Source organism: Mytilus galloprovincialis, chromosome 4 (genome assembly GCF_965363235.1).
Source record: "Mytilus galloprovincialis chromosome 4, xbMytGall1.hap1.1, whole genome shotgun sequence".
In the NCBI taxonomy this organism is placed as follows: Eukaryota; Metazoa; Mollusca; class Bivalvia; order Mytilida; family Mytilidae; genus Mytilus; species Mytilus galloprovincialis.
In genome coordinates this window covers 81,133,142-81,157,886 of record NC_134841.1, presented here as the reverse complement: position 1 = coordinate 81,157,886, position 24,745 = coordinate 81,133,142, and the positions used below count along the sequence as shown (strand labels likewise).

The 24,745-nt window shown below is 35.0% G+C and overlaps 1 protein-coding gene and 2 long non-coding RNA genes across 4 annotated transcripts; 2 read left to right on the top strand and 1 right to left on the bottom strand.

Moving 5' to 3' along the window:
- Positions 1-4,383: 4,383 nt before the first annotated feature.
- On the top strand, positions 4,384-7,236 carry LOC143070788 (uncharacterized). The gene is made up of 3 exons (XR_012976705.1): positions 4,384-5,364; positions 6,107-6,176; positions 6,943-7,236. It is a non-coding gene; the product is annotated as an uncharacterized LOC143070788 (long non-coding RNA).
- A 5,551-nt stretch (positions 7,237-12,787) lies between these two features.
- Positions 12,788-14,568, top strand: LOC143073103 (uncharacterized). The gene has a single exon (XM_076248414.1). The coding sequence runs from the start codon at positions 12,981-12,983 to the stop codon at positions 14,442-14,444; it is 1,464 nt and encodes a 487-aa protein (XP_076104529.1). The 5' UTR covers positions 12,788-12,980; the 3' UTR covers positions 14,445-14,568.
- Positions 14,569-17,600: 3,032 nt separating this feature from the next.
- LOC143073104 (uncharacterized) lies at positions 17,601-21,251 on the bottom strand. Of its 2 annotated transcripts, none has more exons than XR_012977395.1 (4): positions 21,114-21,251; positions 20,280-20,488; positions 19,241-19,339; positions 17,601-18,431 (listed from the first exon to the last, which is right to left on the bottom strand). It is a non-coding gene; the product is annotated as an uncharacterized LOC143073104 (long non-coding RNA). The 2 variants fall into 2 exon arrangements; XR_012977394.1 differs by lacking the exon at positions 21,114-21,251 and adding an exon at positions 20,990-21,066.
- Positions 21,252-24,745: the final 3,494 nt, after the last annotated feature.

Below are 24,745 nucleotides of genomic sequence, written 5' to 3'. Positions count from 1 at the left end.
ACAATCCTTCCCTTTCAAAAATGTGACCTACCGAATTAGACTATTCACCGGATTTGTTATCTCATAAGCAACACGACGAATGCCACATGTGGAGCAGGATCTGCTTACCCTTCCGGAGCACTTGAGATCACCCCTATTTTTTGTTGGGGTTCGTGTTGTTTATTCTTTAGTTTTCTATGTTGTGTCATGTGTACTGTTGTTTGTCTGTTTGTCCTTTTCATTTTTAGCCATGGCGTTGTCAGTTTAATTTCGATTTATGAGTTTGACTGTCCCTCTGGTATCTTTCGTCCTTCTTTTGCACACTTATTTGTCACGTGACTTTCATACCTCTAGAAAATTTTTAATCTGGACAATGTTCTTCTCATATATGTTATGATGGTATGATACTAAACCCCTAACGGGAAGGATTGTGCCTGATATTCATATGATGAAATCATAATCTTTCAGTCAGTTTAATTGAAGTCTGGAACTGGCATGTCAGTTAACTGCTAGTAGTCTGTTATTGATGTATTATTGTCATTTTGTTTATTTTCTTTGGTTACATCTTCTGACATCAGACTCGGACTTCTCTTGAACTGAATTTTAATGTGCGTATTGTTATGCGTTTACTTTTCTACATTGGCTAGAGGTATAGGGTGAGGGTTGAGATCTCACAAACATGTTTAACCCCGCCGCATTTTTGCGCCTGTCCCAAGTCAGGAGCCTCTGGCCTTTGTTAGTCTTGTATTATTTTAATTTTAGTTTCTTGTGTACAATTTGGAAATTAGTATGGCGTTCATTATCACTGAACTAGTATATATTTGTTTAGGGGCAAGCTGAAGGACGCCTCCGGGTGCGGGAATTTCTCGCTACATTGAAGACCTGTTGGTGACCTTCTGCTGTTGTTTTTTTCTATGGTCGGGTTGTTGTCTCTTTGGCACATTCCCCATTTCCATTCTCAATTTTAATGTCCACAAACATTTTTATAATAATTCGGAAACAATATATGATGGTTAACTTTCGCTCATGGTTTAGAAACCTAACTATGTTGTAGAATAAACAATATCAAAATTTTCTAAACCAGAAATGCGTTTACTTTTCTACATTGGCTAGAGGTATAGAGGGAGGGTTGAGATCTCATAAACATGTTTAACCCCGCCGCATTTTTTGCGCCTATCCCAAATCAGGCCTATGTTAGTCTTGTATTATTTTTAATTTTAGTTTCTTATGTATAATTTGAACTAGTATATATATGTGTTTGTGGGCCAGCTGAAGGACGCCTCCCGGGAATTTCTCGCTGCATTGAAGACTTGTTGGTGACCTTCTGCTGTTGTCTGTTCTATGGTCGGATTGTTGTTTCTTTGACACATTCCCGACAACTTATGGCTTCCCAGTCATGCTTGAGGTCAAAATAAAGAAACGATTCCGATCTTTGTTTCCTTGACTGATACCTGTAGGATTGTTTTTTTTATTGCTTCCTGTGAATTTTTCTCCTCTTTTTTTGTAAAATAAGTAAGACTAAGTTCTGTGCGATTCTCTTTTGTGCTGGATAATCCCTCGTTTTTGTTCTGGAACATAATAACTGGTAAGAGTTCCATACGGCAACCAATGAAATAAAATGTAATACTTCTTAAAATAGAGGTGCCATATGGTACTCTTATCAAATAAATATTTTTATTGACGTTCACAGAAGTGTATTTTAAAGGAGGTTCACAAATCTATGGAAATTATATATTTCACATTATCGAATTTCAATATCAAATATGGCAACACGCAATATGGTAATTAGGCAGTGATATGTTTATTTTCGAAGCAGTTCTGCATTTTAAGTGTATATTTTGTCATAGTTTATTGTCAAACAATTTGAACAATGAATGTTCTTTTTTTTTGTCGTAGTTCTGATGTTTATTAGTTGCTATGGTAATAAGACGAATTCTGGATCTTATACACTAAAACTTGGTATGTTATCTTGTTTATTGAAAGTTGTTTAATTCAAAAACAAAACAAAAATATAACATGAGAAACACCTTAACATGTGCAAAAATATCAAATGTGTCTAATTCTTACGACATATGGTGAAAATAGGTCACCGGTGAGGTTTGTGCTCACATAACACCTTTGTTAAACTCCATCATATTTTGAGCTTGCACCTGGTTATGTGATGTTCGATGAAAGTTGTTTTGTATCTCTGTTTGTTTGTGTATTTATTTTGAGGAGTTGGGAGTGTAAATTGTTGGTGTGGTTTGTTTTACTGTCAAATATTTTTGGTAATTCTTGTGACATACTTGCCAACGCATCATTTATAATAAGAAGATATCAAACGTCCGGTTTCTCATTTCACATTTTGCTATCACCCCTTTGAACCTATCTCCTACAAGGGAGTTAAAAATAATCCTCTTTACAAGAAAATTATTCTATTTTTAAAATATTTCATCATTTGAAATTAGATTTAAGATGGGTAATATTAGCCTATAATACAGCTACATGTATCTACCGAATGACATCTGCTAGATGTTAGCAACTCTAGGTCAGCGTACAGCCTTTAACATTTTACCGGACCCAAACCGTATAGTAAGCTGTAGTAAAAAGTCCCCGACATGATACAATGTAATACAAATCAAAAGAGAAAACCAAGTGCATGATTTATTTTTTTAAAACAAAAGGCAAAACTAAATTGTTCTATGGTATTTTCTGTGTCTGATTTGCACTGTAATGCAACAACAATATTTTTTTGTTAATCATTGTCTAATTATCATTAATTAATCATTTACTGTAACAGTACTAGTATAATAAAGATTTAAACAAACAACGGTCCGCAAAATGGCAACCTACACGGGTGTCATTCGGTTTAACGAGAGAAATGATCGTGAAAGAATATCTAACGGCGGTCAAGTATTGAGAGACGATTGTGAAAGCTCTGGTAACGGATCGTGAAAGAAATTTAATCGAGAAGACATATGAAAGGTCAATAAATATTCTAATTTAAATAATTACACCGACAAATTAACGACAAAATAAAACTGTCTGTCAAAATGGTTCAACATTATGATCAGTATGTGAGAATATCCAGTTTTAAAAGTACATAGTTATTACAAAACAACAAAAGGCTGATTGGTTCTCGACATTTCAATAACATAAAAAATGTAAACAAACATGATTTTTTTCACAAATTCGACTAGAAAAACTACTTTTATCCGAATAAGTACATTCTATTTGAATTAACCAAATGGTTCTCATAGTTATTTTGTATAAACATAATCTGAAACTGGGTAAATAAAGAACTATTTACACAAAAATTGATTTTTCGGATCGTGAAAGATCACGTACCGCATTTTTGAAGATCGTGAAAAGGATCGTGAAAGATCTGATGCTACGAAGACGTTCAAGTTATTCTTCAATTATATCATAATTAATATTTGTTATTGGTAATGAGAAAAGCTAGGTGGTCAACATCCTCAATAGGTTTAAGCATTTCAAAATATTAACATTTTCAGAAAATGAAATGTAAAATAGTTGGATGATTGTAGGATGAAGCTTTTTATTGTCATGTGAAGTACTCACTTATCACGAGTTATAGGATACCCACATTTATATTAGATCCTATAAACTACATGTCCGTCAGACAGGATTCACCTGACCCCGAATTTGCCTCATTTCATGGATGAAGATTCAATTTTGTGGTCAAGTCCGTATCGTGGATTCGTTAAGCTTTAGGATAACTGTCTGTTGTTATGATTGTAAGGTGTACATTTTCTACTTCTGCAAGGTTTCAAATAACATCGAACTCATTATCATGCCTCATTCGGCAATGTTCGTTTTGTGTTGTTTAGCCTTTTTGATATATACCTGTATGCTATAGCTCCAAGGTTTTTCGTGTATGGTGTACATGTCTGTCTGACTTGTGGTGGACTATGTAAATAATAAATTTGTAAATAACGTTTCCAGTTACTGTTTTTATCGTATTTTGTGTTGTTCCGTTACCGTTGTATTTATGAATTAAAATTTAGATGGACGTTCAAACGACAGTATTTTAACCCTGTATATAATCAGTTTTATAGAACAAACACAAAATAATGTTTGCTATCTTTTTAATAAAGCAGCAGCAGAAATGTCAGACTTTGAATGTGATGATAATGAGACACCCCAATTATTAAAACCTCGAGATGAATCTCCCGACCGAGAAATCATGTTTAGACGGAGCATAGGGCCGAGTGGCAGCGGTACCGCAGGGGACGACGACGAAGCGGGTCAAGGTGACGTACAGATCAGAGACGAATACCGAGGCGTAGGCGAGAATTTTTACCGTAAAGAATACCCACTTGGACCAAACCAGAGAGATTTTCCAGACAGAAACCAAAATATCCGTGGCAACAATCCAGATTTTGACAACCAGATACCGATAGGATTTCCAAGAGGAAATATAAGTATAACTACCATTAAACCAGAGCCCTACAATGGAAAGGACAGTTGGGAAGAATATATTTCTCACTTTGAAAACTGTTCAGACCTTGGAAGATGGAAAGAATCTGAAAAAGTTCTTTTGCTTGCTGCTAGCCTACGGGGACCAGCTAGGACGTTCTATATAAGCCTTACCAGTACCGAGAAAAAATCCTACTGTTTATTAGTCAGAACCCTTGAGCAGAGATTTGGAAATGCCAGACATCAGAATAGATGGCTTTCAAGATTTGAAACAAGAACCAGACAACCTCAAGAGCCCATTGCAAATTTTGGAGATGACTTACGCCAAATGGCCCAAAAGGCATACAGTAACCTAGACACAAGAGCCCAAGAAGTCCTTACCCTTAAACAATTGTATGAAAATATTTCCCTTGAAATGAAGTGTCGTTGCATAGATGGGTCAGGATCCCTAATAGACCTTGAGATGAGGAACTCATATGACGTAATTAAAAAAAATATTAGTCCGCCATACAATTGTGGATGCTGTGATTTGAAAAATGGACATAAATGAACAATAAGAACTGTTTTATAGAGCTGATGTGATGAGCAAAGAAATATTTAGATTTGACCTGAAATAAATTATTAGAAAGGACAATTTTTTTATTGAATTTTATGATCAGAATTTTGGGATTATTTCATGAGGAGAGTGACATTTTTCACCATCTTCCGGGTTCCAGCAATTTGCGAAAAAAGTCATCTCACTTGCCACCCCGAAAATTTAACCAGACATGTATAAATGTATCATCTTCGATATGAGCCATCATACATTTTCAAGTAAAAGATATGGACTGAGCAACGGAGGAAAACGTTACCATTACCGCCTATGGAGAATTAATTGTAAATGTTTACCCAAATTAGAAGCTTAATTCCAGAAGTTGACAGACTGATTTATGGATGATTTCACCTTGCACACCACCGAAAATGATGGTTTGTAGTTTTTTATTTATACCTAGTCATTATAGATGGTTTAAGATAAATATTAATGATAAAGATCAGCAAAAACTCAATGAAATTTTCACTTTTAAAATTCATTACTGGCACGGGGCTGCACTTTTTATAGGCACAATCATAACTTTGTTTACTTCCGAGAGATCCGAAAGGAATTTGTTTACTATATTGGAAAAGGCAAGAAATAACTTTTAAATATTATTAAATTGTAAGTAAACATGACACAATATAGTTTTTGTTATGTAATTATCACTCTGGTCTACAGGAATACCTGATAATCAAGGGAGATAACACACTTCATTCGAGTAAAGTGAGATACATCATCGCATGTGCTTTTATCCAATGATTTGACCCCTGATCAGTAGATATCATATGCAAAAAAACAGAAAAAACATGTACATGTTTTAAGAAAATCATGAATTATTATTTTTAATGCACTTGAGCAAAACAAAAGATATTGTCATTTCTCAGTGAAAAAGGGGGAGGGTCAAACCTTTTTGAAAACAATATTTCTGCACCTATTCAACTATTAAGCTAGTTAGCTACTACCCATTGTTTCTAATATAAAAGGTTTAAATGAAGGTGGCTAAGCCACAAGGGAGAAGCATTTGTCTTTCTTTGTGATTAAACTTTCAAGAATTAGATTTTTCACTCTCAATAATACTTATGTATTTAATACAAATGATAACACAGCTTGAGTATTTTTTTTGTCTTATTTCAGTTCCAGACATATCATTACTTTTTAACATGAGATGGCAAACTAGAGGTTTTAAAAAAGTCCTGAATAACTGGTAAGCATTTTGTTTTATTAGGCAAGCTCTAAATTGTTTATTTATGGTATTTATGCAATTAAAATTACAGTCGGTATGCTAAAAATATACTAATATGAAAACTGTTGCTATGGTCTTGGTATTAAATGAAAAGGCTTGGTTACAGATCGTTTCGACTCAATATTTCGAGTTAAATCTTGCGGCAACTGTTTCTCACGTAACACTGCAAACTATATTTAGCACTATTTTGATCTGTCGTTATTTAATGACGCCATAATACATGTGATGTCACAATGTTTCCTTTAAAACCTCATGTGGAGTTCTCACTGATAAAAGGTTTTCACTGAAATACATGTAAAACACATTTTTTCTCAAATAGAATTATGTGAAAGGACAAGTTTTGAAAATTTGCACTATATTGCACTCTAATTATATGATAAGGATGACTTTCCCAGTAGTTTAGAGTGGTTTCCACAGTATTAAATACCAGATTTCCACTAGTAAGAATAATTATTTTGGTGTTGTTTTTTTTTATAACATCTTCATTTTTGCATAATTTCTCTGTCAAAATGCACTTTAAGGCACAAGAAAATTTTATAGAATGCTTAAACAGGGTCTGTGAATTGTAATTAAAGTTTATAATCAGAAGTTTTGTCCTTGTTTTGACTAGTGAAGGTATTCTGGAAGAAATTAATTATACATACACATTGTATTCAAAATAAATGAATATAGCGACGAAAGTGTCATTGCCTTATAGTGCTAAAACAACTTTCTTTTTTTTTTTCAGAAATGGACAAAAATACACAGATTTATTCAGAATGCTGTACCGATGAAGATCACATAAAAATATTTGGAAAAATCAGAAGTATGGATTTCAATATGGGTCAGGATCCCTAATAGACCTTGAGATGAGGAACTCAGATGACGTAATTTAAGAAAAAATATTAGTCCGCCATACAATTGTGGATGCTGTGATTTGAAAAATGGACATAAATGAACAATAAGAACTGTTTTATAGAGCTGATGTGATGAGAAAAGAAATATGTAGATTTGACCTGAAATAAATTATTAGAAAGGACAATTTTGTTATTGAATTTTATGATCAGAATTTTGGGATTATTTCATGAGGAGAGTGACATTTTTCACCATCTTCCGGGTTCCAGCAATTTGCGAAAAAAAGTAATCTCACTTGCCACCCCGAAAATTTAACCAGACATGTATAAATGTATCAGTTTCGATATGAGCCATGATATATGTTCAAGTAAACGATATGGACTGAGCAACGGAGGAAAACGTTACCATTACCGCCTATGGAGAATTAATTGTAAATGTTTACCCAGATAAAGATTGTCGTTCAGTTACTGAAGCAGTAGAACTAAAAGAAAGATATAAGGCTCTCTTGGGGGATCCTAATGATAGAAAAAAGGGGAATATAAGACAAGTTTCAGATACTAAGACCTACCTAAACACCCAAGATACTGACATGCCAGTCCAAAGCAAAGAAAATGAATCAATCCTACAACAACTTATTAACAGAATAGATCGACTAGAACATGGTTCAAATAGTAGCCAGACCACTCAAAGAGGCCCAAGAACTTGTTTTACCTGTAACTCTCCTGACCACTTTTACAGGAATTACCCTTTGTACAAGAGACCAGCAGGACCAAATCAAGCTTCCCCACCAAACTCGAATTGGTCGAAAAAAAGTCCTAGTTACCAAGGACAAAGAAGTGGAAATAACCAACAGAACCAGGGAAACGGTTACCCGTCAGCTCACCAGACCGGAGCCAGACGGAGTTAGAAGGGTCTGACATGGATAGAGAGAGTAATACGGAATTTAATGACAGAGTAATACAAGTAGTAAAACATTTAGACCAATGGGACAATGGATTGTATACAAATGGTACAATTTCCGGATACAAGCTATATTTTCTGATAGATACTGGTTCTACAGTATCTCTTATATCAAACCAAGTTCATAAAGATATTTTCCAGTCCTGTCCAGATGTAAATCAGGAATACCTATCAAATGGTATCCAAACCAATAGTTTTATTACCCAAATATTGAAAGTCCACAGGATGAATACAGTCTTCAGAACGTAAATGAGATCAATTTGACTACATATGGAATGGTAACTCTTGAGTTTTCCTTAAGAAGCCCCATCTTTCGTCACCAATTTATTGTATGTGATATCACCCCTGATGCCATTTTAGGACAATATTTCCTGCTTGAGCATGTGAAAAAGATTGACTACAGATCTCATATACTCCAAACAGAAAATTTTGATATTAAATGTTGGGTAGGGGGAGAATTTAGAATGACCTCTCGTGTGTTAGCCAGAGATACTGTTGTTGTACCATCACACTCTAGTATGACCTTACCTGTTAATGTACCAAACAAGGAGCATGTTACTAGCATAGCTATAATAGAACCCTGCAATCTTTTATACGAAGAAAAAAATATCTCTGTAGTTAGTGGTATAATAAATTCTGATGACGAATACCCGTTCGTCCAAGTGGTCAATTACAGTGACTCAGATGTTAAGCTTTATCCTAACACCATGCTTGGTACTTGTTAATCTGTAGCCGCCTTCCCGGAGTTAAGACAAGACAGATGTGCAGGCGTCAACATTATTCCAAGCAGGCAAGTAGAAACTGATGAAAACGGGGTACCAGAGCACCTCCAAGACCTTTTGACAAGAGGTAGCACACATTTGACGCCCAAAGAAAAGATGACCCTTGCAGAGCTCCTGAATAAATTCCAAGATGTATTCTCAAGGTCCCCAGAAGACATCGGAAGAACTAATAAAATCAAACACAGCATTGATACTGGAGATGCTCGTCCAGTTAGAGTACAACCCACGAGACTACCAATTGGTAAGAGAGAAATAGAAAGGACAGAAGTTTCAAAAATGTTAGAACGTGGCATTATTGAGCCTGCAAACAGCCCCTGGAGTGCACCTTTAGTCTTAATAACCAAGCCAGATCTAACTACCAGAGTATGTGTGGACTTCATATCGTTAAACCAGCTGTCCAGAGTCGATTCGTATCCAGTTGGGCGAGTAGATGACTGTTTAGAGGCTTTATCCAACTCTAAATTGTATAATTTAATGGACTTAAATTCAGGATTTTGGCAAGTGGATCTTTTGGAATCTGATAGAGAGAAAACAGTTTTTTCTCTACCAGTCAGGGCCTGTACCAATTCACTGTAATGCCATTTGGATTGTGTAACAGCCCAAGTACCTTTCAGCGTTTAATGGAAGATGTCCTCAGGGGTCTACAATGGAGGGAATGTTTAGTTTATATGGACGACATCATAGTACCTGGATCAACATTTGAAGAATGTGCCAAGTGACTGGAACATGTTTTTGAACGCCTTTTAGAAGCTAATCTAAAACTCAAGCCCTCAAAATATAGTTTTTCCAAAAGAAAGCAAAATTCCTAGGTCACATTGTTTCAGAAGAAGGTATAAGCACTGATCCAGGAAAAGTAGAATCTGTTAAAAACTGGCCAGTTCCCAAAACTATCAAGCAAGTTCGCAGTTTCCTAGGCCTAGCCTTGTATTACAGACGATTTGTGGAAGGATTTGCAAAAATAGCCCGCCCATTAAACAAATTATGTGAAAAAGGGGTAAAATTGCCTGGACTGACGAGTGTAATGACTCATTTCAGACCCTGAAAGTGGCACTTACAACGTCACCCATTCTTGCTTATCCTGTACCGGGCCAAACTTTTATATTGGATACGGATGCCAGTCAACAAGCTGTTGGTGCTGTACTTTCACAAGAACAGGAAGGAGAGGAGCATGTGATAGCTTACATGAGTAAAGATTTATCAAGGCCTGAACAATCTTACTGTGTAACTAGATAAGAACTCGTAGCAGTCGTAGCAGCTTTAAAACATTTTCATTCATATCTATACGGTCAAAATGTACTTTTAAGAACAGACAATGCTGCAGTCAGTTGGATGAAAAATTTAAAGAGACCTACAGGTCAGACTGCAAGATGGCTCCAGGAGCTAGGTACCTATTATCTGAACGTTATTCACCGCCCTGGCCTGAAACATACCAATGCAGATGCCCTATCCAGAGTGCCCTGTACGTCTTGTCTCAACCAACAGACACAGAATGATGTGCAGACTATTGAATAAGACAGCAAAGAGACAGTAATACCCCAATGCACCCCACTTAATCAAATCAGAGCTGTAACCAGATCCAGACAGGTTATTCCAAGTGCAGGATTAACGAAAATTAAACACCTAGTGATAGATGGTTGGGACCAAATCAAAATTAGATGACCATGAGATATCTGAATTTCTAATGAGAATAGAAGACAAAAAGCGCCCAGAGTGGAACGAAATCTCCAATCAATCGGCAGTTATAAAAACCTTATGGAGACAATGGGATCGACTGGAAATACACCAAGGTCTTCTTCACAGAAAATGGATCGAAAATGAGACAGAAGAATTTCTGCAACTAATCGTACCAACATCAAAAAGACATGATATCCCAACAGGAGGTCACTTAGGCATAGATAAAACCTTAGATAGAATGCAGAAAACTTTTTATTGGCCCTCAATGAAAAACACCATTGTCGAATACATAAAACGATGTGACAGTTGTTCAGCCCAAAAGCAACTACAGGCAAGAAAGGCCTCTATGGGAACATTCCTCACTGGTGAACCTATGGAGCGATTCGCCATGGATATACTTGGTCCTCTCCCAATGTCTAAAAACAACAATAGATTTGTACTAGTTCTACCAGATCTGTTCAATAAGTGGACAGAAGCATATCCTCTACCAGACCAAGAAGCAAAAACAGTGGCCCAGGTTCTAACCAATGAATTTATAAGCAGATTTGGAACACCTCTCCAACTATACTCAGACCAAGGTCGGAATTTCGAGTCAACACTTTTAAAAGAAGTATGCAACCTGTTACAAATAGAAAAAAAACGAATGCGACCAGTATGAGGCCACAAGCAAATGGCTCTTTTGAAAGATTTAATCGCACATTAGTATCCATGGTTAAAATGTATTGCCAAGACAATCAAGACTGTTGGGATGAGTTTATACCCCAGTTACTGATGACATACCGGTCATCAAAACATGCAAACACCGGTGTAATACTAAATAAAATGATGTTAGGAAGGGAGATAGCTCTTCCAGTCCAAGCCTTTATCCAAGAACCAGAAATAGAAAATGAAAACAAGGTTAAACTTCATGAATATGTAGAATTACTCCAAAGTTCCCTTATCAAAGCCCATGTCCATGCAAGAAAACACCTTAAAGGAAGTCAGGAATATCAGAAAAAATAGTACGACCAAAGTGCCAAGAAGAGAGAATTAATTGCAGGACAACCAGTATGGCTACATGACCCAGCCAAGAAACCAGGCGTTTGTTCAAAATTGTTGCCTAAATGGAAAGGACCCTTCATTGTTTTGAAGAAAATTGATGATCTTATATATATGGTGAACAAGTCACCACGGCAACCAGCAAAAGTTTACCACATAGACTGATTAATACCATACAAGGGCAGAAACCCACCAACCTGGTACAAGGATAAAGTAGAAAAAAAATAATGAGAAATAAAAATTGTAGTGATTGGCAGAAGATTTAACACATATGTATATACTGTTTATTGTTAATTTTGTATTATGAAGAGAGACAGGAAGAGTAATACTGGTGACGATGCGCACTTGCCAGTAAATGTTTTTGTTATAGATCCTGTGACGTCTAGACTCATTGGATACGTGAAGATAATCCTTTATTTTTAGAGTGGAATTATAGGATTGGCCATCCTAGGAAATCCGCTAAATATTTTATGTTAAATTTTATACTCCTGAAGGTAGGAGAGCTCGAGAGATGAAGAAGAGAAGTCCTGTACAGTCAGCGAAGAGACTGCTGATGATGTATATAATCAGTTTACCATCCCATATGTAAAGATAGCCATATTATAATCCTTGTACCAGTGTTGAAATGTGACAAAAGAAATAAAGTTATTTCACTTGTAATTGAATTAGTTTTGTGTGTATAAAAGACCTGTCCTGTCCAAGCCTCCCTTGTAGCCAGGTACTCAGTGTGGATATACTGCCAGTATCCTTTACTATAGTAATACCTTAGTGTAGAAATATTTGAATGTATAATATACACCTGTATCATTTGCCATACAGCCAGTTCCCAATGAGAAGTAGCTGAAGGGCTATATTAAACAAATAAAACAAAAACCAGATTCTAAGCCATCCTATTACCAGGATTCCAGTTGTTCCAGCCATTTAATTTCCATGAGTTATGTTATAATGAATATTCCAGAAAAAAAGTATACAGTTATGGGGAGATAATTGAAAAGAAAATATTATTTAATTGCTACCGCTTACAAACAGCCACAGAAATTACTAAGGCAGACCAGTTCCAAAATAACAAACCATGATTGCTTACCTAAAGAAAAATAACCAGAACTACATGTAGCCATAAGAGAGACAGTATAAAAAGATATTTATGTATATACCTATAACCAAGAAATAGATATCATACTGTTCAATGCTTAAATAAAATACCATGTTAACACCCTAACTTACCATCCGGTTCAAATTGATATCTTTCAGAATGAGACCACTGAACTTAGATGAGTGCTGGATTTGTCAACAGCAATTCCCTGACCAGAAGATATTAAAGAGACATCTAGCCAGTAAGGGAACGCATGGAGGCCGACTATCTGTTGTTTGTCTGTGGTGTTTCTCCTATGAGAAGAGGTTCTCCAGGATCAGTGACCTACAGTGCCACCTAGACGAGAATTACCCAGATATAGCATCAAGATTAGAGAACACCTTCATGTCCGAAGCCAATGGATATTGGTTTAGCGTTTTTCCAGAGGATTATAGGAGAATTGTCACCAAAGTAACCCCAAAGGGAAGTCCTTCAGCAGTCCAGGCACGGAGCAATGTCACCAGTTGGTTGGGGAAATGCAAGTCAATACGCAGATTAAGACAGAGCTGGGTGGAGGATTGGGCAAACCATCCAAGAGATACAGATGTGGTTGGAACACCTAGACAGGGGATCAGGGAACCATCTGTGGAGTCGGCAGTGAGTGTGTGGGAGCAAGACGTGTCCACCATCACCTTGGAAGAGGACGCACCAATGAAGGAGTATGGACCCCTGATTTCCCTATTCACCATAAGATCTAAGGAGATGATCTGGTACAGGATCGAAATTGACTCAGTGATAAGAATGGTGGAGAAGTTTAATGCAGCACTAGAGAGGAAAGCCAATACCATCAGGCCAACTGACATTTCCACCATATCTCATAGCGGATCACCAGTTTACGGGGAGGAATTCTATCATAAACAACAGATGTGTGCTAACACCCTTAACAGCTCTCCTGCCTTAATAACCAGGATACAAGGACGACCAGACATCTTCTCCTCAGTCTCCAAGACCAAACCCATCGTGGCTCCAACCAACTCTCCACTCGCACCAACCAACCAGTCCCCATCTGCAACATCATCTGCACCCAAGTCTCCATCATCTGCACTCAAGCCTCCATCTTCTGCATCCAAGCCTCCATCATCTGCACCAAAGCCTCCATCATCTGCATCTAAGCCTCCATCATCTGCACCAAAGCCTCCATCATCTGTACCCAAGCCTCCATCATCTGCACCAAAGCCTCCATCATCTGTACCCAAGCCTCAATCATCTGCACCAAAGACTCCATCATCTGCATCCAAGCCTCCATCCTCTTTGACAGCCAGCCTTCCAGTGGTCCAACCACCTGCAAGTTCAACAGATGTGACCGTCGCAGAGGAAACCCCTATCCCGAAGAAGGCCAGGGAGATCTTAATCCTGGGTTCCATGCCAGCCATACCACCTGCCAGTAGGGACTGGAAAACCAAATCCATTAAGGTACCAACTGGAACCACTTTCTTGCAGTGGCCACCTAGGGAGTGGGAAACCCTAACACCAGACAGCAAGCTGTTGGCCTGGAAATTCGCCGCTTCCCAGTTTGAGTATCACTCCACTGGGAAATTTCCAAAACTGGATAGAACTGATTTGTTGGACGAGTACAATTTCCTGGCCCTTCCTGTCACAAAAGAACAGAAGATAAAAGGCAAGGAAAACCTAGTTAGGAAATGTAGGTATTATAACTACGAAATCCTTAGAACCATCATCAACAAAGACAACCCTGACTTCCAAATAATAGTTAACCAGTTGTACACCACAAGGGATCTGAGGGACACTTCAATCGACAAATTTATTGATCTTTGCAACCATAGCAAAATTCCGTTACGCCTATTATGAAAATAACATACAATGTACTAACTTTACCATATATAGCAGATAGAATTTAAATCACAGTGAAAGTAATATACCTTTTTGCGTTTTTAAATAATGTCTCATACATTAACTGTATAATATCTAAAATTCAGGAGAATTTCCGTTTCTAAAGAGGGGATAGTGTAACAACTGGAACAAATATAACATTTAATAATTTTGACAACCTGGAATTTACCATGCTGACAGAAGAAATGAGTCAACTACAGATGGATATAAACTTTATTGGATGATGGCCTACAACAGAAATATTATTGACTTGATGAACATTTATTTGAATTGGACATACTGTTATATTTGCAACTTTTTAAATTTAGGCATTTTGTTTGGCAAGTGCCCCTTCCACTTGTTTACCATACTCGTTTTACTTGATAACATATTTTTCATAGATTGTAAGGTGTCTGGCACAAATATGCATATACCTGAAATTATATTTCAACCCATGATAAGTCCTGAAAGTGTCTCAGTAAGGAAATATTTAAGTTTTACTATCGGTCCAAAGCATTTATGTTGTTTCTCCGTGAAGAGCCATTTTACAGGTCATGTGACCGCAGTAAGAAATATTTTTGTCGTTGTCATTATATATCTAAAATCTCTTAAGTATTCTATAAGAGTAAGAAATAAGTCATTACATTAATAGTTTTATTAAGGCTTCAATATTTATATCTGTTAAAGATTAGTTTCTAGGGATTATATTGTAACCAGTTTACCGCTGGAATTTAATATCAGTACTCCCGGCGTCTGCTAGTCCTACGCACGGGTAGAAATTGGAATCAAGTAGTAACGAAGTTTTAAGCTTCTTTTGCTAAATTTAAATAAAGGAAAAGTTAGGACTTTGGCCCATTTGTATAATAATTAAAGAACAGGCATTTTACTGTCCATTTTACGTGTGATTTTTAAATGTGCAGGTTTTCCTGTCAATCCCCTATTTTATCGGACATTTTCCTGTCAGTCCTGACAGGGTTCTCATTGGCCCTCAGGGATCCGTGGCTAGATCCCTTATTTTCGATTGGCTTTCAGGGATCACAAAAGTATATAAATAAGGTTCCACTCAGTGAAATGGGGGATAACTTGTTAGCTCAAGCCTAACTAGTAGCTTAACAACCTAATAGTTTGAAAGTTTATCTTTACCAGACCTAGTCCAACAGAAAAGCCAAGCAGGTTAATATGCTTTAATTTTATATAAGATGAAGTATATTTAAGGAAATGTAGATATAGCGGCAGTTATCCCCCACCACACTGAGTGACCTAAATGACCCGAAAACTAATTACTGATTAAGCGTCTGCATTTGTCCGTGTATATATATATGAACATGTAATAATAAATATAATATACGTTCGAACTTATAGTTTATGGAGTAATATGAGTGCATTGCCTGGCATCCATTCATCTTTAGAGGTAGAAAAAGGAGAAACCCCAAGATGCAGAATATTCCTGACGAGAGCCCCAAAACTTGTCAACAGACTCTTCCACAATTACTCGGCCTGTGGCGGCGGTTTGTTTCAATATGTAAGCCTTCTCCGTAAGTTGTAGTATTGTTTAATTCTAAAGGAACCATATCATATTTCAAATACTAGAAATTTGTGAAAAATTTTAGAAAAAAAAAGTGTTGAATGTTAATTTTTAGTTATAATCATTGATCGATGAGAGGAATAACGATCTCTACCATGGACATAACTTAATATCATGTACTCTCTTGATGTCTAAGGATTTATAGATATTAGATACAAATTGTAAAGTGATATAAAAAGTACTGCGCTTGTAAAATAGGTTTATTACTACTGCTTACAGTTTCTTAAAACCGCCCCTAATAAAGAAGTTTTAACTTTTAAATATTCATAGACTTACACGTACTTTAGAACAAACATCGCACATTCCTTCCACGTTGAAAATTTCAGCAGTATTGAATGAATCTAAGCTTTTACTGACACCCTGATATTCATGGACAATTGCGGACATCGACAACGAACTTTATCATGCTAATGTCAAACAATTTCATTCATGGGTCATTCATTATGAACAATCTGCCTCATTTTTGATAATAACTTTTAGAAATATCTTTTAAAAAAATAATCACCACACTTGTTGTTCAATGATAACTGGACTGTTGGAGGTTCAGCTTTCTACTACTTTTGCCCAATTTGTAATGATTTTACACAATTTCAACATCGGTCTTTTCTGCGAATCATGTGTATTTGGCACAAGCATCTAGCTATCATTCAATTTTTGCCGTTCGTGTTTCAGACGAAAAAAAAACCATTTTACCCTTCACATTGATTGTAGCCCAAGGAGGAAAGAAGGATATCGGCCGTTAATCTTTGCCAAAAAGTCAATCCAAAATGAACTGTTCCGTCTGTCTCGCCTCTATAGTAAATACATTCATAGCATTGTACATATATAAGATGCGAACACAGCTGATTCTGTGACTTTTCTAGTACCATAAAGGGCCCCCTTGAAGAGATTTAATTTGGATTGTTTAATTTTTACATCTACAAATCCCATTTTATTCATACAAAACTTATGTGGTGCGTACAAATAAAAACATCTTTTTGCAAATTCCTTTGCTGTCAATCCTTTTCAAGAAGTCGTATAAATATTTATGTGTAAGTTTGAGTTGTCGTAGATATACACTGTCTTTCATTTATCCATTGAAAATTATGATTGACAGAACAAAGACAACATATAAAACAATTGTATTAAACATTCAGTGTTATTTAAAATAAAGAAATCAGTATAGACATAACAATATTTCTCAAATAAATTAATTACAATACAATTTCTAAAAAAAATAATTTCATAAAATTAACAACCAACATACTATTTCTCAATAAATAACATATTTTACAATTTCTCAATAAATAACATATTTTACAATTTCTCAATAAATAACATATTTTACAATTTCAATAATATCCTATAATATTCAATTTCAATTACATACACACATGCACACATGCATACATGCATACATACACACTCGAATGATACTTTGATTGCATATTATCATTTTGTAAATTAAATGATGTTTTGAAATAATGGTTGACCATTCTGTAGGTTTATTGATTTAGTCTAAATAGTGCGTTGGTCCGCATTGTTCATCTTGATAAAACATAAAACATGAGAACCTCGGAAAACCATTTATCAATTCATACCTCTAAATAATATCTAAAACATAGTTGTAAATATATTGACTTCTCTAAGATTATTAAACAAATATACATTTTGCTAAAAATTGGCTCAATGAAAAGCTATATTATGTAACATTTAATCAATCACAACGAGGCTGTTTATAGCATTGTATCAATCAAATCGAAAACATAAAAAAATTCAAATGACCTTATAAAAAAAAAGTAGCGTTAAAAAATTAAATCTTCCTTGACATTGTCAAATTTCATTACGAAACATCAACAAAATATACAACATATCAATAAATAAATAATCACCGGCATTTATCATTGTCATGATGCAGGGACGGAAACTAAATTAACTACAAGTTCCACATAGACACAACACAATACAAAATACAATACAAAAACGTTAATTTATCACAGTTGTCCGGATTTATTTTCTTCGGGAAGAGATCATTGGAAGAGCTAAGATTACCTGGTATGTTAACTGTCGAATTTTCCATTCTGAACACTATTTAAAACAGAGCGGCTGAATCTTTTTAAATCTCTTAAGAGGATATAGTTCCAATTATAAAATTGTGAAGCGGTAAAAGTCTCGTGTTGTTGATTGATGATTGTGTTTCTGTCTAAAGTGTCTATTGGTCTATATCCAGAAATGTTCACTAAAAAGGAAAACTCACAAAGAATATCGTTTAATGAGGCAATAACTCTGTTTGATAGATCCTTCAACTTGTTGTCTATTTCAACATTTAAATTTTTATACACCTCCATCAAAATATACACCTTTGAAATCTTAATGTAATTTTCTTTGTTGACATCAGAATCCTGTAGTAGATAAATATAGAAACATTTTACAAATATGTCATCTTAATCTTACAGGAAAGGTAAAAACCTTAACTGAAAAGGAAGAATGCGTTACCAGACAAAATTGTACACGAATCCAGCTGTTAAACAAACCTTTTCATAGGCAAGACACTTTAATGGGAAAACTGAGTTTATCCCTTTTTTTTTATTGAATGTCGTAAAAAATTCTTCTTTGAAACTTTTATTTGCATTAGTGAAAGAGAGATTTTATTTATGAAATTTCTTTATTTAACCGTTTTTTCTCATCTCGATTTTATAGTGAGTTATTTTTGTAATAAGATACACACGGAAAAAACAAGTTATTCAGATCTTAAGAAAAAGCTAATTCCTGTTTTCTAGAGAAATTACACAAAGATAAATAATTACATTTGATGTATGTTTCGTTATTATACGTTATTCTGATTGGCTAACTAGCAATCTCGTGATATTCCTTAATCAATTGCATTACACAATGCAACTCTTCATTCATGATGACACGAGGTCCAACAATAAAGTGCACAGGTAAATGAAATAAAAACTTGATAAAAGGCGTGTTTTCATGATCCTATAGGTAAAAATGTAATTATAAGTATTGAATGCGTTTTTTTTTGTAACTTTATAGGGTTGTAAAAGCGTTGACCGTGCGCACATTTGTAGTATGAAGCGCTTCCGTGCTTCATACAAAATGTACTTCGGTCAACGCTTTTACACCCCAATAAATTTACAAAAAAGAGCATTCAATTCTTAAAACAATACTCGGGTTTTTCTTTTTTTAATTGTTTTGTCCTTACCTGTGCTGGAGTTGGTACACAATCTTCAGGGAAATTTGCTGTTTTTGGATTTCTGTCCAACAGTGCAAGCATATCTTTATCCATGATTAAACTATTTTTCTGCAAAAACAAATAAAATTAAAACATTATAATTTTCAAATGATTGTTTTGTATTATTGCAGCCTATTTCTTCCGGGTTACAGCGTCAATTAATTAAATGTGCTCTCAATTTCAGTATTGCTTGCTGTTGTATTAAAGCCGATTTTTAATTTATCTTTTGACTAAATTGGTGTTCTTTCACTAGTTGTTGCTTCTCTACTCTCATTAAAATTCTTTTCTACTGATGAGCGAGCCATGATATTAGAAGGAGGGTTAGAGTACCCGAAAAATATCGTAGCCTGTAGTATATGTTTTGATCTCTAACCAAGTCATGCATGGATTGTGTTAGTGATCGTCGGTGTTGTTTGAAGAATATTGGTGTTTATTGTTGATGTTAACTATTAGATTTCCGTTCATCTCTGAGAAATACATACACGTCTTTACTAGACTAGCGAGAACAAGAGTATGACATGCAAATATTTGAAATTAAATTTCCACTTTATTGTGACTCCTTCATTTGTTTCAATTGTTTGCTTGTTTGCAGTCTTCCTGGGAGAATCCAACATACTTCTTCATTCAGTTACATAAACGCACAGAAACGTGCTATCATGTAAATATTTGAGATGACGCTTTATCAATCGATTGATTGATTGATCGATAATGTCCGCCATTTGAGCCCTATTGGATATTTTTAGGGAACATTTTATTTATGGATGCAGCTAGGGTGGTCGGAGATAACCCCCGACCTTCACCTGAAAACTTACCATTTCATTCCTTTTGAATAGAGTCGAATACACCTACCACCCAGGCCACCGCTTTCTAAATAGTAAAGCGTCGAATAATTATTCATAAACTTGATCGTTCTCTTCTTCACGAATTTGAAATATGTTGTAGGTCGAAAACGTTGAAATAAACTTTACAAAAATATAGCTATTTAAAATGATTGCTTCATTCTACTTACAGCATGAGAAAATATTTCGTCTATTTGGCTTAAAAATAATTTGGTTTTTCTCGATAGCCGTTGAACCACCTCTGGTGTATTTACGTTGATGATGGTTCTGATTAATTTGACACTAGATGGCGTTCTTCCAGCACAAGGCTTCATCCAAGGGTTCGAAGACTGTATAGGAGCTGCGTGTACAAAGGTATAGAGTCCACAAACAGCAAGGTCTGTTTGAAATAATGAATCAAAAATTAATTATAAGCATATTAAATCTTTACAATGATACATATTTGACACGTTTTTATTTTTAAACTGTGGATTGATGTAACACAAGTAAAATTTGAAATCGTCATGGATTTGCATTAAACATTTGTCAATGAACATTTAACAAGTATCAATCAAATATTCAAAGTTTAAATCAAGTTCGTAATAAAACATATTTCTCTGGTTTTGCTTTGATTTTGTTCAGTTGAAGATGTCACGCGTACAGCCGAACGAAAACAAGAGCAAGTGGATTAAATCTGAAGTAAGAATCGAATGTCTTTTTTAGTAGCATATTTACAGTAACTGTTTAATCATTACTATCATAAGATTTAAGTAATACGAAACATACTCGAATTTATATTTCAAATTATAATGAAAATTATTGCTTAATAATTCAAAAAAATCCGAAATATAAGAAGGCAGATTAGATAAAAAAAGAATAGTTGTGAACTTGGAATACCTACATGTTAAAATAATAAATTTCATTTTGCAAAACTTTTCTTTTCTTTCTTAATATCTATCTGTAAATTGCAATATAACTAGAGAATTGAATCTTGTAAGTATTTATATACAAAATGCTGTATTTACCTACTTTTTTCCGGAAAAGTGTAAAAGATACCATTCCTTTTCCCGTCCGGATTGTCCGAATCATTCTCACGTCCAATAGAAAGCAAGGGCCACGTTGGACTACTATATCTATTCATAGCAACCGTAGCTTTCCAAATCAACAATAACGTTTAGTATCGCCCCCCTGTATGTTAGTCATGGTGTAATCCTTGATTATGATTTTCTGATGACAAAAAAAACTATCTTCCGGAAAGTGGTTTTAAGATTGCTATTTTGCGGTTTGTTTACGTATGCTCAAAATATTACTTTACTATGCCCTTTTGTTCACTTCATTAGACTTGACTGAAATGTATAGAGATATTGTGCAATAAAAATACGCTAACCCGTTCAAGTGCAAAAAAACATAGAAATGATTTAGCAAGATGTTAAATATTGCCACAAGGAAAACGAATGATGCACTTTTATTTTTAGCAGTTATTATTTTACGAGTGTAAGCATAATTATGTAAGCATATGTGTACTTATGGTTTTAATCAGGATTGATTGTTATGCAAATTACTTCAATTGCGGATAAGGACAAAATAAATTAATTGAAAAGGAGGATGGATAAAAACACTTAGAAAATAGTATAGTAAATAAAACGTAAGAAAGTGATGAAGGATATGACGCCTACGTTTAATGAATGAAAGATACTTTGACTTCGCGGAAGTGGTAGGATGACCTCCGTGATTTTAACCAGCGGAACACAAAAGTACAAGTTTGTTAATGTGTTATTTCCGATATATTAGGTATAAAACACTTGCCCTTAATTGGGATTATTTCTTGTATGGTTTCACAATTTGTTTCTGTAATAAAGTTATCTCTTTAAATATAATTGATTTAAGATTGTTATTTTACTCGTAATTAATCATGTTTAGCACACATAATAATTTACAACTGACAGGACTTCATACACTATTTCAACCATGTACACTCTTGACATACTTATACATTTGTAAATGTAAGGACTTTTATTACTTTCACGCTTTTTAAAATAAGTGTTCTTTTCTTGTTATAATATCATTATATTTATATTAATAGAATGACATTATAATCACGATAATGTTATCGATATGATTATGAACGCATAACGTCTCATTGCTGTCGTCAGCTTAGATATTCTAAACAAATCGGAGCGATCAGCCCCACGGATTGACTACTGTTGCGAGCTAACGGTAATGCCAAGTCAGGAATATGATAATTGTTATCCATTCGCTTGATGTGTTTGAGCCTTTGATTTTGCCATTTGTTTAAGGACTTTCTGTTTAAAATTTTCCTCAAAGTTCAGTATTTTTGTGATTTGACTTTTAATGTCATATAACTGTTATTAAATAATACGATTAAAACACCCCTAATACTACCAAAACGGCATGTGTCATACTGATGACGTCGTCCTGGTCATATAAATTCAGTGATCTATATTGCTTTCCGGCCCGGTCCAATATTTCCAATACGGACTTGCAATAAATCCTAAATTACATGTAAACAGATACTGTGCATGTGATTAAGGATTCATTGCCAGTCCGTATTGGAAATATTGACCCCTTATTCACTTAATTGCCAGTCCGTATTGGAAATATTGGCCCCTTATTCACTTAATTGCCAGTCCGTATTGGAAATATTGTCTCTATATTCACATTTGATGTATGTAATACAGCATTCAGAACAAATATGTATTGAAAAACTTGGATTATTTAATAAAAGTGTTATGAACTGGCTGTTTCTGTATTAGCACTGGTATATATTCTCGGTCAGCTGTATTGGCCCTTGACCCTACGGGCCTCGAGGCCAATACAGCAAACCTTGAATCTATACCAGTGCCAATACAGAAGCAGCCAGTTAATAACACTATATTACACGATAGTTTAATTTGGGGTCCTCATTGCGGTCCGCGTTCAAGTCGTGTCGATTTCATTCAAACACAAATTCAACGATTGGGACGTGAAAACATGTACAATGATTTTTACTCTCTGGTCGGGTTGTTGTCTCTCTGACACATTCTTCATTTCCATTCTCAAGTTTACATAACAAACAGCAGTATAAAGACAATTTGTTTAGTTGCTGCATTTCTACTCGGCTCGAAAAGGGAATAATAGCTCGCTGAAGCACACTTAACACCTGTATTTTAAGCCTCGTACAAATACAGGTGATATTTGAAGACACTAAATAGTTATTATCTGTAATGATTTTCCCTAGAATTCTCTTGTCCAGCCGTAAAACATGTGCTAAAGATAAGCGACCGTTTGATTTTACCTAATTTACAAATATCCAGCAACCTGCTGTCATAATTGGCCGATGCATAAGGTGAGTCACACACGCCCTCTAAAACTTAAAATTATCTTTGTAAAACCCTTTGAGGGGTCAGTAGATAACTAGCCGGTAAATTTCTGCCATTTCCATCATACTGTCATTTTCCAGTGCGACTGTCCGATTGTTGAATGTATATATATGTTCCGGACCATAATAGTATTTGGACTATATGCGTATGGTCATGACCGTATGGTCGGGGTAATTTACACTCTGTTACAGTTTACTTTTACTACTTCTAAGCTCTTCATATGGTATGGCCGTTCAGTAAAAAGACGCTATCATATAGGTCATTTTATTATTAAATTATTATAAAAAAAATTAGCTAAATAAAAATTAGAAGTTTCATAAAGTTAATTATACTTACTTTTTAAAACTATAATAAACCCATTTTATACCCTTGGTCATTACCGATTTGTTATTACGAGTGAATGGCAATATGTCACCGTAGACATATCGGAATGGCACAAGACATCGGTATCACTGTACGCAGCTGCAAAAAGGCTAGCTTTTCACTCGCAGACGTAATGTGTAAATCAAAAGGATCGTGCACAACCAAGACTTGAAAATGCAAAAAGAGCTATGATACCGTATGGAAGTAAATGTCACCCCAAGCCTCGTGCAAGAATGTTATATCCAGATAATTGATGTGCATGGTTGAAGATGCATATTATTGTGACTTTCAAAAATAAATATAAAACTGTTATGTAGTCTGGCAAAAAAAAAAAACACAAAAAAACATACTCATGTAAAAGTGTCTGGATGATGGTCTTTTTACGCAATTTTCTTTATTTTTTATCAAGGTTGCTCTCTATTCTCTATTCTTTATATATTTAGACCTCGTCATTCTTTTTTCTTTATTTTGTTTGCCTGTTTTTCTCTAGTCTTTATTCCTTTGGCCCTTTATTCTGCACATTTTTTCATTATTCTCTTTTCTGTTAACCCATCCAAACCCTCATATAAACGCAAGATAAATAAAATTGTAATCCTATTTACCCGGATTTGTAGTTTTGTTCGCAGATTTGAAAAATTTCGATACTTTTCTTTTAAATGATTGTTTATTATTTCAGAAAACTTTAATGCTTCCTACCGGACATACTATACCCATACTTGGTTCAATCGAACTCCGTGAACCATACAAGGAGTGTGAAGATTTCAGATGTTTTAATTGTGCATGATAGTTATGCTTTGTAATTTTGATTGGCTATGAAACTATAGCTGCCCAAATTAACTTAATCATAGAATAATACCTACTAAAGGCTGTTCTCAAGATAGATAAGCATATCGTCTATTATTTTATTTGACCTT